Consider the following 18310-nt stretch of genomic DNA (forward strand, 5'->3'; position numbering starts at 1 on the left):
TGTGTACGGAGTAAGATAAAGTTTGTGCTTCATTTTTCTGCAGGTAGATATCTAGTTTTTCCAGCACCATTTATTAAAGAGGGCATCCACTTCCCATTTAATGTTTTGGGACACTTATCAAAGATCAGTTGTCTGTATTCTGCTGATTTTAATTCTGGATTTTCTGTTCCTATCCACTGGTTCATATATCAATCATTATAACAGTGCCATGCTATTTTGACAACTGTGGCAATTTGATAAGTTTTAAAGTCAGGTAATGCAAACCCTCTACCTTTATACTTCTTCTTGATGAGTTCTTTGCTAATTCTGGGCTTCTTCCCTTTTATATGACATTGGTGGTCAGTTTTTCCATTTCTTTGAGAAAAAAAAAGATGTTGGTATTTGTATCGGGATTGCATAGAATTTATATAGTGCCTCAGGTAAGATCGACATCTTTACAATATTGAGTCTTCCAATCCATGAGCATGGGATATTCTTCTATTTGTGAAAGTCTCCTTTGGTTTCTTGTAATGGTGTTCTGTCATTTTCCTCATACAGCCCTTTTGGTTTTGGGGGATTTTTGGTTAGGTAGATCCCTGGATATCTCAATTTATTCTTGCCTATTGTGAAGGGTGCTGCCTTCTTGATGTCCTTTTCTGTGATCTTACCCAATGTATATAGAAATCCAATTGACTTCTGTTTGTTGATTTTTTTTTTGGTTGAGGGTATACCAGTATATTGATGGATGATCAATGAAACCCCACAGGTTATACAAAGGAAAAAAATGGCCTTCAGAACGACTCAAATTCAGGTTGGCATCGTAGGAAAAACATGTAAACCAAAATCCCTTGTTAGAAAGAAACTTTTAGACAAAATAACGAGGTATAAATTACCAAGGGCATATGAGGGAGGGGGGAAAGGGGAGGGAGGGAAAAAAAAAAGAGGACCTGATGCAAGGGGCTTAAGTGGAGAGCAAATCCCTTGAGAATGATTGGGGCAGGGAATGTATGAATGTGCTTTATACAATTGATGTATGTATATGTATGGATTGTGGTAAGAGTTGTTTGAGTCCCTAATAAAATGTAAAAGAAGAAAAGAGAAAAAAATGATTAGGGCAAAGACTGTACAGATGTGCTTTATACAATTGATGTATGTATATGTATGAACTGTGAAAAGAATTGTATCAGCCCCAATAAATTGTTAAAATAAAAAAAAAAAGAAAGAAACTTTTATCTTCTGTAATGCTACTTGGGTTTGGGAACCTCATTGCCCCCCATTCTGGGTTTACTAACCAGTCAAAATTTCAAAAACGCCTACTAATCAAAAGCCTTTGGGATGTGGGCAGCTGATGGCTGGCATTTCACTCCAGTGGGCGCACCAGAGATCCCTTCTCACAGGCACTGACTTCGAAGTCACCAAGCTTCTGAGGACCAGCGCATTGGTCTCCAGCTCAAAATGACCAACGCCCAGAATGAGACCCAGAAACTCCGCCCGCCACTCATTCCAGCAATGGTACAATAAGGAACCATCCCGGGTCATTTCACTTCACCACGGGTTTCAAGGCAAAGTGAGATGTTGACTTTTCACAGAATCCCCCTTCTGCCCCCTTCCTGGCCCACTCTCCCTTGGGAAATTGGTAGTAACGGCACCGAATTCATCTCGCCCTGCTAGCCAGCAGCTTAGTGTTTAGACGGGAAGGCCACTGTCTCTCTAACAGGTGACCTGCTCTTTTTTAAAAACTCCTGAAGTCAGCTCAGCTGCACTCTGAGGCAGAGCAGAAGCCTGTTGGGACAGAATGAGGGCAGTGGGCTTATCACTGCTTCTAGCTCTCTGAGCTGACTCGGCAGCCCTGAACTTACTTGTTCAGTCCAAAAGAAAGGCCAAGCTTCCCACCCAGCTCTCCAGGGAAAAGTGGCCAGAGACAGCTGGGCAAATCTAATCAAAATGATGGTTCTTCCAAAGAAACCAGAAAAACCCTCAGAAAGCAGGTACTGGGCGAAGGCCTGATGGGAGAGAGATTCCAGGGCAATGGAAGGATCAAGGCAGGATGTTCCCATTGCTCCAGGTACTAACCCTCCTGAGACTCCTCTGTGGGCACCATTCAAGTCCAGAATCTAAAGCGAGAACATCTTTGGGGGGTGGGGTGGGAAATGTGGAGGGGAAGGCGTGAGGCATCTTGGGAGACCGGGTTTCCACCTGCCCACGATTTTAAATGTCCTGGACAGGCAGGTCACTGGAATGTTCCAGAAACATTCTTGATGTCATCAGGACTGGAGCAGCTCAGCGGTGACAGCTAGGAAGGTGTGATCTTGGGTCCGTGCTTGGGTGGCGGGGAACTCAAGAGCCGAACAGCACGATCACACAGAACATCATGAAAATGTTCCACAGGGCAGTGAAGATCCGGAAGTATCTGAGGCTCAGTAGTGTGTGTATGTATGTGTATTTATGTGTATATGTATATATGTATGTGTATATATATATTATATTAAATGAAGGGGGAAGTGCAGAGTGGAGACCCAAGGCCCAAGTGTCAGCCAATGGAGATCCCCTCATAGAGGGGCTTAGGAGAGGAGATGGGTTAATTAGGGTGTGAGGTAGTATCGATGAAGAACACAGCTTTCCCCCAGATCCTGGATGCTTCCTCCCCCCAACTACCATGATCCGAATTCTACCTTGCAGGGCTGGATAGGACAGAGGCTGTACACTGGTACATAGGAGGGTTGGAGATACAGGGAATCCAGGGTGGATGATACCTCCAGGACCAAGGGAGTGAGGGACGATGCTGGGAGAGTGGAGGGCGAGTGGGTTGGAAAGGGGAAACTGATTACAAGGAGCCACATGTGACCTCTTCCCTGGGAGAGGGACAGCAGAGAAGGGGGGAAGGGAGACCCCGAATAGGGCAAGATATGACAAAATAACGAGGTATAAATTACCAAGGGCATATGTGGGAGGGGGGAAAAGGGAGGGAGGGGGGGAAAAAAAGGAGGACCTGATGCAAGGGGCTTAGGTGAAGAGCAAATGCCTTGAGAGTGATTGGGACAGGGAGTGTATGGGTGTGCTTTGTACAATTGATGTATGTATATGTATGGATTGTGGTAAGAGTTGTTGGAGTCCCTAATAAAATGTAAAAGGAAAAAAAAAAAAGAAAATGATTAGGGCAAAATATGTACAGATGTGCTTTATACAATTGATGTATGTCTATGTATGGATTGTGATAAGTGTTGTATGAGCCCCTAATAAAATGTTTAAAAAAAAAAAAAAAAAAAAGAATTCCCGTGCGTTGTCACCTGTGCTGGGCTCCCCTGACTCCTCTCCAAATCCCTGTGTGACGTCCCTCTGTTTCAGTTTGAAGTTGAGCACTGCCCCGGCATTCACCAGCAGTGTCCCAAACAGCAGGATGTCTCTGATCATCCTGACGGCTGGCCGACCTGTTTGTTGATCTTGCTGCATCCTTCCAGGGTACCATATTCCTCTATTACGTCAAGCACTGCTATTGTGGAACTTTTGGGGTTTTCAATAGGTAGAATCATGTCATGTCTAAATAATGATAGTTTCACTTCTTTCCCAAGACAATAATTACACGTAGAAATTTAGATTTAAGAACTGGATATTGCAAACTCAGCAACTTCCCATGTACAGTGAGTGTATCTCGTGATTGCATTGTCAGGTGTATAATGGTACAGTACATACATAACCAATAATACATATGTCTTGATAGTCATAGTAAATACCTATGCTACTATCGTATGTATGTATTGTCATTTTAATATATAAAATTTACTGTAAACAATGTTTCCTTCACCTTGTAGAAGAGCAACAGTCAACCCTCTGTATTGTGTGACTCTTCAGTGTTGTGGTGCTATGTCTCTTTTCAATTTCCTCCTACATTATTGCTGTGATGTCCACCTTCCTTAAGTAGGCCAGCTAGTGAGAGCAGCATAAAGAAATAAAGAAATATGAATTTGGAAGTGAAGTAAGAACTTATTAAACAGCATGAATGTGGAGAATCCGAAGGCTATTGCTTGTGATTTAGGAATGGTGCACTTTATAATTATGACTTCAAAAGTAAAGAAAACATCATATCATCAGTTAAATAATCATCTCCACTGAAAGCTACAAGGCTAAGAAAAATATGAGAGGGACCTATATCAAACATGGAGACATTGCTAATGAACTAGATTGAAGATCAAACACAAAAGCAAATCCCTCTCAGAGTGTTGACCATCACAGTTCAGGCATAAATCTTGCCCAAGGTGCTTTAAGAAAGAGCAGGACTAGACTATGATACGGTCTTTTGCACAATGACCAAATCTCATAAAGTCCTATTTCACATAACATATGTATTATGGATGTTAAATTATGCGTGACTGTGTATATGAGGTGGATTCCAAAGTTCATGGGAAAATGGAATTTAACTGTAACAGAACATTTCCATACACTAAAGCAATGTGTGTGTATATATCCACACACAAAGTTTTATGTCCATCTATCTACCTAGCTAGCTAGCTATGCACATAGAAAATTATCCAAAGGAAATTTTGCATTCAACTAGACCGTCCAATTCCATTCTTAAGCCATCTGCTATGACCAAATCAGTGGGGGCGTATGAAAGGACCAGGAAAAAGGCAGAGAGTGAAGGAGAAGTTTATACTGAATCTTTGTCAATTCATTTTTGCTTCTGTAGAGTGTACAGCATATAAAACCTTATGGGGAAGTCCTAATCTGTGCTGTAGGGACACTATGAATCAGAATTGACTAGACAATAATAGGTTTGGTTTTAATCTTTTGAGTTTTGGTCATTATAAGCTCTTTTTTTAGTCTACATAATTAATGTGCCTTAGTGAGTTATGATATGGAGTGGTAGAATCTACAGTAGCTAGATCAAAGCTTCTAAAATTATGAAAATAAATAAAAAATGGAAGTAAAATATATGTGGAGGGAAGGTGTGGTAGAAAGGGGGAACCAATGACAAGGATCTACATATAACCTCCTCCCTGGGGGACAGACAACAGAAAAGTGGGTGAAGGGAGATGTCAGACAGGGAAAGATATGACAAAATAATAATTTATAAATTATCAAGGGTTCATGAGAGAGGGGGGTTGGAGAGGGAGTGGGAAAATAAGGAGCTGATATCAAGGGCTCAAGTATAAAGCAAATATTTTGAGAATGATGATGTCAACAAATGTATAAATGTGCTTGTCACAATGGATGGATGTATGAATTGTGATAAGAATTTTAAGAGCACCAATAAAATGATTTAAAAATGTATATATGTAAATTATGAACACTGCAGGAAGAGACAGCTTCAGGAAAGCAATATAAAGCCTTAATCATCTTAAAAAGTGACAGGATAGAGTTATTGTGGAATTAAAGGTAGGAGTTAAAAGTGTATAGTTTTCTACACACTGCATTACATGAGATGACCTTGGACGTGTTTCCCAGTGCCCTTGAGTTGATGCCAGGAGATAGTGACTCTATTGCCCACAAGAAAACACCGCAGATGAGCCATAGATGTATAGTTTCTGGGGCTGTGATTCTCCATGGGAACAGATAACCTTAATTTTCTTGGATGGAACAGCTGTTGGGTATGAACCCCAACTTTCAGATTTGCAGTCCGACACTGAACCAAGGGGCTCCTCATAAAGCCCCTATAGGACAAAGTCAAACGAAGTCAGAGAATTCCAAAGACTGTACTCATAATGGAAACTAACTGACCACATCTTTCATCTGGGTGGTCCAAATATCAGCGCTTTGTTAGCAGTCGCACGGCAGCACCAAGGCTGCTCACGCGTCAGTTGCTGTCATTTTGTCTCTCCTCCATAAAACCCCAAGACGGAGTGACTGCTGGAGACAGTAGGAGAGAGTGATGGGAAGCCTGCCAGGCCCACAGGGAGAGATGGCTGAGTACAGTAGGGGGTAGGCTTGGGAAGCAGGGGCTGAAAAATAAGTAGCACTCGCTTGGGCAGGGCAATGTCTGAGTGTGGCAGGGTTGCAAACCCCCCACTTTGGGCAGTAGGGTTCAGAGTAGCATGGTGGCTAGTATCCCATAGACTGGTGAATATACCTGAATCCAGCCGCAGAGGCATGGAAGGGTCCTGGAGCTGTGTGGGTGAGGAGCGGCCCAGGCAGGCCCAACAGAAGAGCAAGCACCGTGACATGCAGAGCATCCGACTCGAACCACAGCCTGCCTGCCCAGAGACAGAGGAATTGACATGAGTAATTTGGGGAGGCATGAGGAGTTCTCCTCTGGGAATCTGTTATTGTTTTCTATCAATAACAATGCCTTTTATTTGTAAACACTGTGTGCTTCCTGTTTCCACTTGGTCAGCACTGTGTGTTTCAATCACATAGGAATAGTACCCATGGAAGGTTGATGCTGTTTCTCACTTCTATCATTCCTAAGGCCATCTGGAAGTTTGAGGTACCTCCTGTCTGCTTGTACAATGCAAATAAACACACATTTGTGTACAATGATTATTACGAGTATTTTGCTAAATCATTTAAAGGTACATTTTCTTTTCTTTAAGGAGCAAGCATTCTGCCTCCTAATAATAGTCTAAAGGATAAAATATTTTGGTATATTTTTAATTTACAATAAAAAAGAAGAAGTACTTGTGCTGGTGTTACTTCACTTTTATGAAAATTGATTGAAGATGATTTTATTTCAAAGTGGATAAATAAAAAATGACCCATACTAGATACTTTGTGAGTATATTTGATGCATTAAATCTATTAATGTACTTTTGTATATTAACTTAGTAAAACAAAAAAATAATTCATAAAAATATTTATAGATGCTGTATATTTTATGTAAAGTTAGTAAAACTGAAAAAGATTTTCAGAAGATAACTTATAGGCATATAATTGCTATCTATTAGTTATCAAATATTTTAAAGGCTTTGGACTTGGAATAATATACATTAAAATATGATAAACTGATAATTTAATGTATGCAGGTCTTAGAATTTACAGAGTAATAAACTAAAATTAAACACAAAAGACTCTTACATCTTGTGTGATTCGAATTTTAAGTTAAATTTAATGGGAAATTATTGATTTTCAACATATAACTTTTATGTCCACCATAGCAAAGTAGAATGAGAAGAATTCACTCCACCCTGTTGTGATTCAGATGACTAGGATTATTAGATGAACAGTATCTAGTACATACCAGGAGCTATTTTTTTGTTAGCTGAGAACTTTTGGAAACTAATCATAAAAAGAGAAACTAGCACAAAATTCATGCTGTTGTTATTGTTATTTGGTAGTATTGGGCCAGTCGGGTCAGTTCTGGTTTAGGTTGTTGCTGTCATTAGGTGACGGGAGTTGGTTCTGACTCATAGCGACCCTACACACAACAGAGAAAACCCTACCACATACAGTGTTCTTCTCTATTATTCTTATGTTTGAGCTCAGAGATGCAGCCACTGTAAGACTTGTGGATAAGACTTTTATAGAGGGTTTTGGGAATCATACATAAACAGCATAGCCTCTCTTACTGCATCATAGTATTCAAAGTTAGGAAAATATATATAGCTTAAATGAAAGTGAAAGAGATTACTATTTATATTTGTTTCAGAGTTACCCTGAAATGTATTTCAGTTTACTAATAAGGAACAACAAATATGTTTTTCTTATTTGGATAGTTTGCCACCTACTTGTCATTCATGTTATCTGGCTTAATGTCAGATACTTCTCAGGACAAGGCAAAATTACAGACATAAGTTTCCTTAGCATTCTAATTTATAAATTGATATTTTGACTGCTCCTTCCATGAGTATTAATTGTGTATCTAAGCCAGATGAAATCCTCAACAATTTCAACCTTTTCTCCATTTACCATGATGTTATCTACTGGTCCAATTGTGATGATTTTGAACTTCTTACATTGAGTTTTAATCAATTCTCAAGGCGGCAATCCTTTATCTTCATCAGCAAATGCTCCAAGTCCTCCTTCCTTCCAATCAAGGTTGTATCATCTGTATATCATAGGCAATAATAAGCCTTCCTCCAATCTCAATGACACATTATTTTTATATAATCCAGTCTGTCTGATTATTTGCTCACATATAGATTGAAGAACTATGATGAGAGGATACAACCCTATTGCACACCTTTCCTGTAATTAAATCAGGAATTATTCCCTGTTCCATTCCCATAACTGCCTCTTGATCCATGTACAGGTTCTGCATAAGCACAATGGAGTCTTCTGGAATTCTTCTCAAGTTTTTCCATAGTTTGTTATGATCCACACTGTTGAATGCCTTCATAGAGTCAGTAGAACGCACATAAACATCTTTGTACTATTCTCTGCTTTCAGCTAAGATGCATCTGATATTAGCAATGATATCCCTTGTTCCATATCCTCTTCTGAGTGTGGCCTTTAGCAATAACAGGTCCCTGTCAATTTGCTGCTGCATCTGGTGTTGGATGATCTTCAACAAAGTTTTAATTGTATGTGCTTTCAATTATATTGTTCTATAATTTTCTCATTCTGTTGGGTCACCTTTCTTTTTTAATATAATTTTATTAGGGGCTCATACAACTCCTAACACAATTCATACATACATCAATTGTGTAAAGCACATCTGTGCTTTCCTTACCTTCACCATTCTCAAAACATTTGCTCTCCACTTAAGCCCCTGGCATGAGGTCCTCATTTACCCCCCTCCCTCCCCATGCCCTACTCCTTCATGAACCCTTGATCATTTATAAATTATTATTTTGTCATATCTCCCTTCACCCAATTTTCTGTTGTCATAGATCCTTGTAATCTGTTCCCTCTTTCCAACCCACTCTCCCTTTACCCTCCCAATAGCGCCACCGCTGGTCCTGAAGAGATCATCCACCCTGGATTCCCTGTGTTTCCAGTTCCTATCTGTACCAGTGTACATCCTCTGGTCTAGCCAGACTTGCAAGGTAGAATTCAGATCATGATAGTGGCGGGGGGAGGGGGAAGGAAGCATTTAGGAACTAGAGGAAAGTTGTATTTTTCATCGGTGCTACATCACACCTTGACTGGCTCGTCTCCTCCCCTACACCCCCTCTTTCTTTAGAATGAGTACAAATATGGATTTCTTCCAGTCACTTGGCCAAGCAGCTGTCTTCCAAAATTCCTGACATAGATGAGTAAGTGCTTCCAGTGCTTCATCGGTGTGTGGAAACTTTTCCATTGATATTACATCAATTCCTGGAATCTTCTTCATAATGACTGTGTTAAACTGGGTGGACTAGAGAAAGAAATCCAGTGACACTCATATATGTGTAAGAAAGAGCTTTATATAAGAGGTAATCATATAACGGGAAAACATCCAAGGCAGCCCAACTCAAGTCCTGAAGTCTGATACTAGTCCAGAAGTCCCTGTTCAGACCCACTGAGTCACGTAATGATGCAGGATGCGGGCAGACCACAGGTCAGTGGGTGCAGTGTAGTTCTGATGGAGGTGGAAGCATCACAGGACTCTTGCAGGTCCCAGAGTGCCTCACCAGAAGGAAGGTGAAGGCCGAGAGAGAGAGAGAGAGAGAGAGAGAGAGAGAGAGAGAGAGAGAGAGAGAGAGAGAAAGAGAGAGAGAGATTGATTTATCTCAGTCACACCTCCAAAGGAGGTCATCAAGCTACAACCAGATTGACAGTCTAACTGCTACCATATCGTCTTAGAGGTACCATGCTGACATGCACAAAAAACTATCACAGTGACTTTTCATACAGCTGAATGAAACACTACGCGTCCTGTGCCGCCCTCCCAGTTGGTCTTAAGTTTGAGTGCGTCAGTGCAGCCACTGCTGCCAATGCATTACATCAAAGGACTTGTCCTTTGCTGCCTTGCAGCTTTACTGCTAAGCACGGTGTTCTTCTCCAGGCGCTGAAATCTCCCAAAACCTGTCCAAAGTATTTCTAACCAAGTCTTGCCATCCTTGACTCTAAGGAGCTTTCTGGTTATACTTTATCCAAGAGAAATTTGCTTCTTCTTTTCGCAGTCCATGGAATTTTCAATACTGTTTGCAGCACAATAATTTGAATTCATTGATTCTTCTTCATGGTGACCTTTTGTACAACATAATGAAACACAGCCTGGCGCTCTGCCATTCTCACAAGTGTTGCTGTTTGAGTCCAGTGTGGTAGCTAGCATATCAGAGCATCTCATCTAGGTCTTCTTTGGCAGTGACCCTCTGCTTTTCTAGGAATAGTCTCTCCTAATAACATGCCTTAGACATGTGAGACAAAGTATTGCCATCCTTGCTGCTAAAGAATATATATGTTGGTTGAACTTTTTAAAGCCAGGCTTGTTGGTTTTGCTGGCAGTGCATGACACTTGTAATTTTCGTCCCTGACACCATAATTCAAATGTATCGATGATTTTCCTGTCTTTCTTAATTATTGTACAGTTTTCACATATGCATGAGACTATTGAAAATACCATGACTTGGGTCAGGTTTGTCTTAACCCTCAAAGTGACCTCTGGTTTTTAAAACACTTTAAAGACCTCTTTAATAGCATACTTGCCCAATTCTGTATATAATTCTATTTCCAAATTGCTGCTTCCATGACTGTTAATTTTGGTTCTAAGTAAAACAAACTCTTTGACAACTTCACTCTTTGACAACTTCACTCTTTTTTCCCTTTGGTCCAAACTTCCTTTACATCTGTGTGCAGGTTTCCAATGAACACAATTATGTGCCTTTGAATATTCGTTCTTCACAATGTTATCCACAGTTTGTGATGATCCAGAGAGTTGAATACCTTTGCATCGTCTAAACAAACAAACAAAGTAAATCTACTGGCTAGTCCAACTACAAGAACTTCCTTTTTACTTTTAACTACTAATTTCACAGTGATTTAATTTTCTGCTACTCCTCCGTTTCCCATTCCCCTCATATGCTAAAATTATCACTTTGAATATAAAAACTGAAATATATATATATGTATATAGTTGGCTATTACTAGATCATTTAATTTTATGAAATTTTATCTAATGCATGATGCTCAAATGCACTCCGGTAAATTCTGTCACATGTTATTCATTATCCTAAAAATGTTTCTACCTTTCTATATGGATATGTCACTTTATGTCTCCTTTGAACTATTACCTGACTCCTTTTATTGTCTTCATTATGATTTGCCATGCATGGGGTAGGGCTGTTATTCAAAGCTTATTGGGATAAGAACAGTCGCTTCCAGATATCAAACTAAAAACAGATTCCCAACTAGAAAGAAATATGTATGTTATTGTGATGCCTATTAAATATTCTCTCTTTCTGTAGACACTTGAAGTTCTATTGTTAGAGGTTATGCATCCACTCTTAATAAACTGACTACATTATGGGTTGAAAACATAACATTGCGTGATGCACTCAGGAAATAGAGGGGCTTTGTTGTGTTTAGACAATCTAAGTGAAGAAACAACAGGGGATGGATGGTCGCAAAGGATGCCCAGGTTTGTGATTGTAACCTCTGAGACAGCTGCTAAATATTTGTGCTCATTAAAGCCTACTGAAAGGCTTTCAACATTCAATTTGGGGTTTTCATTTTAGCTGTTTAACTTAATTTTATTGAAGATGCATCTGCAGAAACAGATGTTAATCTTTCTTACTTATTGCAAATACCTTTTAAAAATATCATAAACAGCGACTGTGTGAGTGAACCTTACAAGATGGAACGCATGGAACGTCAAGGTGCTACATCTATGGAAGGATACAATGGAGAAGCTCAATATCATCAGGCAGAACAGGTCGGAGACTGACTGAAATAGATCACCAAATACACACATACAAGTTCAAGTGGAAGCGAAACATTTAAAACAAGTCCATGGGAATAAAAATATGACTTTGATTTTATCTGACCTGGATGTGGAGACCCTCTGGATAATAGAATAGAAACGTCGAACACTAATGACTAGAGACCAGATGAGTTGTGGGGTGACATTATACATAAAAAAGTAAAACAGCAATCAAAATCCAGGGAAGAAAGAAAATAAATACAAAATAAAGTCAGAAGACATTCTCAAGGTTACTCTTAAATGCTAATCAATTTAAGCAAATGATGGAGTAAAAGAGCTGGAGGGCTATCTCAAAGGGTGGCTCAAGAAGACACAATCAATTATTAGTATAAATATGCAAAGATATGAGTTAGAAAATGGAAACACACTTTGGAATTTCTTAATCTAAAAAAAACCTAAACCCTTGGCGTGTGATATTTAAGAATTCTATAGTCACAATATTTAATAATATAATTAACACCAAGGGAAGATTGAAGGAATATCCAGAGTCACTATCTTAAATAATTGGTCAAGTTTCCATTATTTCAAGAGGCAGTATATGATCAAGAATCAATGATATCAACAGAATGAGTCCAAGCTGAATTTTGCATTTGCAAAAAATATATAAAAACAAACATGAAACAAAGTTCCAGAAATTGGTAGACTACCAGCTGAAATGTTTCCACACGTGGATGCAATGCTGAAATTCTCATTTATCTATACCAAGACATTTGAATGAGGAGTTAGTGGTCAACTGACTGGAAGAGATGTAGATTTGTGCCAGTTCTAGTGAGAAGTGATCCCACAGAATGCAGACGTTTTAAAGCAATACCATTACTGGAAGACATACAAACATTTTGCTTAAGACAATTGAAGAACCATTGTGGTAGTACATTGGCAGGGAACTACCAGAAATGCAAGACAGATTCAGAAGAGGACATGGAATGTAGCATCCTATTGTTTATGTTAGCGGGATCTTGACTGAAAGTAGAGAGTAAAAAAATTTTTTTACCTGTATTTTATTGATAAGGAAATACATTCAAATGTGTGGATCATAAAAACTTATGGATAAAATTGAAAATAAATGGAATTTCACAATACTCGAGCATTCTCATGTAGAAACTCAACAGAGACCATAAGGATACTGCCTGGTTTAAGATCAGGGAAGATCGTATCTGGGTTATATCTTTTCACCATACTTATTCAGACTATATTCTGAACAAATAATCTGAGAAATGGGGCAATATCAGGATGCACATCAGGATCAGAAAAACACTGATTAACAACCTGCAATTTGCAAGTTACATAGCCTTCCTTGCTGTTTGCAAAGAGGATTTGGAGCACTTAATGTTGAAGGTCAAAGACTGACACCTTCAGTGTGGATTGCAGTGCACCGTGAAGAAAAGAAAAACCCTCCCAACTGGACCAGTGAAGACGTCATTATAAGTGCAGAAAGTACTGAAGGTGTCAAGGATTTTATTTTACTTGGATTCAAATTCAACACTCATGGAAGCAGTGGACAAGGAATTAAATGATACATAACATCATGCAGATCTACTGCAGAAGGCTTCCTGAGAGCGCTGAAGGCAGAAGATGCTACTTTGTGAAATACGGTGCACTTGAGGCAAGCCACAGCCTTTCCAATGGATTCATATACGTGGGAATGCTCAAAGAAAAACGTATCCATTTGGATTCAAGTCTTGGTGAAGAATATGGAAAAGTACCATAGACTGCCAGAAGACATATCCACTTTGGGAGCAGTATGCTTTAGACGTAACGGTTTTAAGACTTAAGCTGGAGTACTTTGGGCATGCCATCAGGAGCTGTTAGACGCTCTAGAAACACATTGCTAAATTATAGGGTCACTGCGAAAGAATAAGATTTTAGGGAGAGGCTTGACACAGAGACTGCAATAAGGGGCTCACACACAGTAATGGTTATGAGGCACAGAACCAGGCAGCAGTGCGTTCTGTTAGACGTGAGGACACTAGGAGTGAGCAAACACTGGAGGGAACTCACCAACATCTACACAAGTTGCTTAAAGGCCTTACTTGAGAATAGGTCGGTACATGGCAAGTCGGTGAGGTTATCTTGTCCCAGTGTCTTCGGTGCTGGGGATATTTGGATTAAGCTAGCAAAGGGAAACATACACACACAGGGCAAGTTATAGAAATCAATACCTATATATTTCATCTATTGAAAATCTTCTTAACTAATACTTATTGGTTAGGAGTGATTCTTTTAACTGAATTTACACAACCTTGACAATCTTTAAATTTACCGAATTCATTTAATACTAGGTTTCCTTTTTAAAATATAACAACCTGAAAGACCATGTGTTATCTTTATAAATATTATATCTTGAGGGATATCAGTAATGAGTCAATAAGCAGACGAACAAGCTATGAACAAAACTAAATTGTCAAAGTCATACAAAATGAATAATAGAATCCAGGAAAGAATTATATTCAGAAGAGAAAAAGAGGACTCACTCAGGACCCGTTAGGGGAACCAATACTTAAGAGGTAAGGATGTGAGGAGATATATTTGTATTATAGTACCTTTGGCTTAATGACATTCATAACTTGGGCTTCCGGGACAGTTCTAATTTGTGTCTGCTCCAGTGTTCCTTTTCGTTCTTTTTGTTTTTCACAATGCAACTGAAGAGCTACTTTTCATCACTCAGTGAGTCAAGTGTTGAGACCAGCACAGCTGGCAGTCAGTGGATCTCATGTGCTCTGTCACCGTATTGCTGGTAACTTCTTTTTCTAAACTCTGCCTGCTGTTCTAAGACATATTTTATCTTAATCATGATCTCCAGAGATGAATACATATAGTTTACATTCTAAGAATGTGGATCCCTGAATTATATAATCTACAGCATCTGCCACCTCTCTTGTCCCCCTTCCGTCCTTAGACTCGTTGTGTTCATGCGTGCGTCAAGCCTCTTCTCTAGCACAAATAAGAGAAGACCTGGTCACCAGGTAGGTCCATGCTAACTTTCAAAAAGCTCCTTCCATCCAGTCGACTCTGGCTCCTGCCCTACAAGAAAGCAGAGAACTGTCTCTGGAGTTTCCAGGATCATAGCTCCTCAGGGCAGTACAGTCCCGTCTTTCTCGCAGGTTAGCTTTTGTCTTATGTATTGCCACAAACGCAGTGTCCCTTTCTGCTCATAGAGTTTTTTACACTTAAATATATAGATATATATCTGAATGTGCGATTGGAAAACACTTAAATATTCTTTTGGTTTTTGATGATTGAAGAAGCACGTTTTCATCAGATTATTGCTCCTGCTACCCTTATGGTGATGAGCGCTGATTGTGCAGTCTTTAATCGATGGCTTAGATGCTAACGGAAAGGTCAGTCACCAGCAGATTCTGGGGAAGGGAGGTTCAGCCAGCTTCTGTAACAATTACAGTCTGGAGAGCCCTGTGGAGCAAGGCCATTATTTCTGATAGGCTCACGATGAGTTGGAATTCACTAATTTGGAATGGGTTTATCTGGTAACTTAATGTAAAAAGCAATCCCAGACATAACCAAGTTTGGGTTTGTGTTATTGTTGGAGGTCATTAAAACAATAAAATTATCTATCAATAACAATAAGAAGCAGAGTCAGAAAATTTTAGTTCATATGTTTTCACATGTATCAAGTGTCTTATTGAAGACTTGTGTTTCACATGATTGAAGTGTATTTGTGAGTTACATTAGACATTAGACACTGTGCTTCACTAGCTTTGAATTCCCACTAAAGCTAAAAGCCATACACAGATCTAAGATGACTCAAATATAATGATGGCAAAGAAAAATTAAAATTGTATTTATATTATATGAACTAAAGTTTTCTTTCGTTATTCTAACATACCTTACATGCATGCGCTATTCTCTTTTCTGCATCACTCCTAGAATGCTGTTCTCAAGACCAGGATTCGCCTCAAAATAGTTGCACTCCAGGGAGGAAAGCCACTGCACAGATAATTTAATTAACATGATGCACTGCTGTGCAGGGAACAAAGTCGACTGCTGGGCTCTGTGTGGCTTATTTATCTGCACACCACGCATTTTTAATTAATAAATGATTCATGTTCTAAACAGCTTGATTTCAATTAGCAAGCTAACCAGAAAATAACCTTATCAAGGAAAACTTTATCCTTTTTTTCCTAGTATTACTCAGCATAGGAAATTTATTTTACAGTGATCCCCTACTCCTTTGCATACACACATTTGAAGCATACTGACAACTCACGCATGTGTACATAAACAAACAAATCCACACACATATATCTAAATACGTAAAAAGTGAACTAAAATTTGATGACTTGAACTATAGCTCCCACCAGTCATTATTATTACACATGCCGTTTTAAGAGCCCTCATGGTGGCGTGATGACGTGTTTGGCTATGGTCCTCCAGGCCCACAGTTGGAAGCTGCCTGCTTCTCTGTGGGGGGCAGGATGGGACTTTCTGCTCCCACTAATAGCTACATCCCCCAGAAATTTACCAGGGGGTCGCCATGAGTCATGATCCACTCACTGGCACTGCACTGAGTGAATGAGTCTCAGGAGGATTTTTGATTTTGAGAAGTAATTATGTTTGTCATGAATAAACTCATATATTCTATTGAAAATTAGTCACAGCAAGACATGCGAATAATACCTCATGACAGTCATTTAGAATTAGAAAATAAGAATGAACAATTATAATGCAATTCAATAACTGGAAACTCAAGTTTCAAAGTCAATCTTTTGAGTTTACAATTTGAAAATAACAAGAGAATGAGGAAGGTGCATTTGCCAACTGGAAAGTTTGAGGATAAGAAACAATTTTATTTTAAAATGCAATATGCAATGGCTCCTTTAGTTCACCTTCCCCTACTTGGTATACTATAAGAACAGCAAGGCAGGTGTCATCTCCCACATCTTCCTGAATCTTCTTAGCAAAGCACCCAATTGATTAAATACAATTCCCACTTTCTATCCTATTGTAAACCTAAAACAAAAAGCATGTCACTATATTACAAGGACTCCTTTTCATCACTTCCATGAACATGTTCCTCATTTACCTGTACATTTGGATTGACCTCTTAAGGGCAATAGGCTGTTCACTTAGCTCTTCAAGAACCTTTTGATTTCTCCCTGCTTCTCATGAATCAGAATTGGCTGAATGGCAGTGAGGTGCTATTTTGATGTTGTTACTATTTTTTTTCTTTTGTTTTAAATCAGATCAGAAGTTACTCACATATTTTTAGGATTTTTGTTATAGCAGTGCTTAAATTCAGTATATACAAGAGTATGCTTTAAAAGTCTCACAGAAAGATTCAATTATCTTTTTTAATTTAATAAATCATTTTATTGGGGTCATACAACTCTTATCACAATCCATACATACATTAATTGAGTAAAGCACCCTTATACATTCCTTGCCCTCATCGTTCTCAAAATTCGCCTTCCACTTGGGTTCCTAGAATCAACTCATTTTCCTTTTTTCCCTCCCCGTCCCTCCCCGCGAACCCTTAATAGTTTATAAATTAATATTTTATCTTATCTTACATCAATTATCTTTTAATTCTCTTATTAGGGTGTATGGTACATCTTCCTTTCCATCTCCTTAGCCTTTAGATGGTTAGTACGGTTCAACCATGTATGCAGTAGCTGAATTGATAGTTTTGAGTGAATATGTGATATAGGAATTAGATGTGGGGAAAAAGTTCAACAACAATAAAATGGACAAAAGCAACAACAAAGCAAACGAAAATGCTTGCATGAATAAACTGTATTTTACTTACCGAAAGCTAATGCAGGCCTCTGATTTGGGCCCCTGGAGGCTTGGGTGAATGCCTGTGCTGGGTTCGCGGCAGCCCAGGCTGGAGTGTGGAGGGAGGAAGCACAGCTGTGCGTGGACACCAGGATCCACAGGATGCCGTCTCCCGGCCTTGGGTGGAGCCTGTTACAACCCGGCGAGGCATCCTTACAGTGAAGAAGAGCATATCTGTGGTCCCTATCATGCCTGTCCCATGTTCCGATGACAGAAATACAAGAGGATGCTTTCATGAACATAAACTTATTATTTTGTCATTCAGGAGGTTAGAAGTCTGATTTAGTGTGCCAGGACTGGGGGAAGACTTTCTTTCTCTGTTGATTCTGGTGGAAAGTTCTTGTTTTTTTCAACATCTGTGGTTCAGCCAGTCGTCAGAATGCAGCATGTGCCTGGCATCACACTTTCTTGGTGCTCGGAGGTTGCTAGGGTCATCAGGGACCCTGGGGGGATTTAGGCAGGTTGCACTTCGCAATCTCTCCCAGCTCTTTGTTCTTTGTAGTCCTGAGTAATCTTTCTTTCTTTCCAGCCTCTCTTTTATCTCTTTATGATAAAGGGTGTTGCAGGTCACACCCCAGAAAACAATCTCTTTATTAAGAGCATGTCCCATACTAGTCTCTAATAACTGACAACAATGCAAGAATGACTGAATCACTGTATAACTGTGTAAATCACTGTATAACTGCTGATGCATTTTGGAGGAGAAATAATTAAACTCATGACAATCCCTATGAGTTTGTTTAGGAAACCAGGAAACTGTTCATT

General features: G+C 39.4%; 1 protein-coding gene across 1 annotated transcript; it reads right to left on the minus strand.

The window, feature by feature from the left end:
- Window positions 1–2189: 2189 nt before the first annotated feature.
- Window positions 2190–3390, minus strand: LOC142456495 (small integral membrane protein 7-like). The gene is made up of 2 exons (XM_075557648.1): window positions 3247–3390; window positions 2190–2403 (listed from the first exon to the last, which is right to left on the minus strand). Exons 1-2 carry the CDS (start codon window positions 3388–3390, stop codon window positions 2317–2319), a joined length of 231 nt encoding a protein of 76 aa, XP_075413763.1. The 3' UTR covers window positions 2190–2316.
- Between the last annotated feature and the right edge of the window lie 14920 nt (window positions 3391–18310).

The sequence above is a fragment of the Tenrec ecaudatus genome, chromosome 9 (genome assembly GCF_050624435.1).
Source record: "Tenrec ecaudatus isolate mTenEca1 chromosome 9, mTenEca1.hap1, whole genome shotgun sequence".
Classification (NCBI taxonomy): domain Eukaryota; kingdom Metazoa; phylum Chordata; class Mammalia; order Afrosoricida; family Tenrecidae; genus Tenrec; species Tenrec ecaudatus.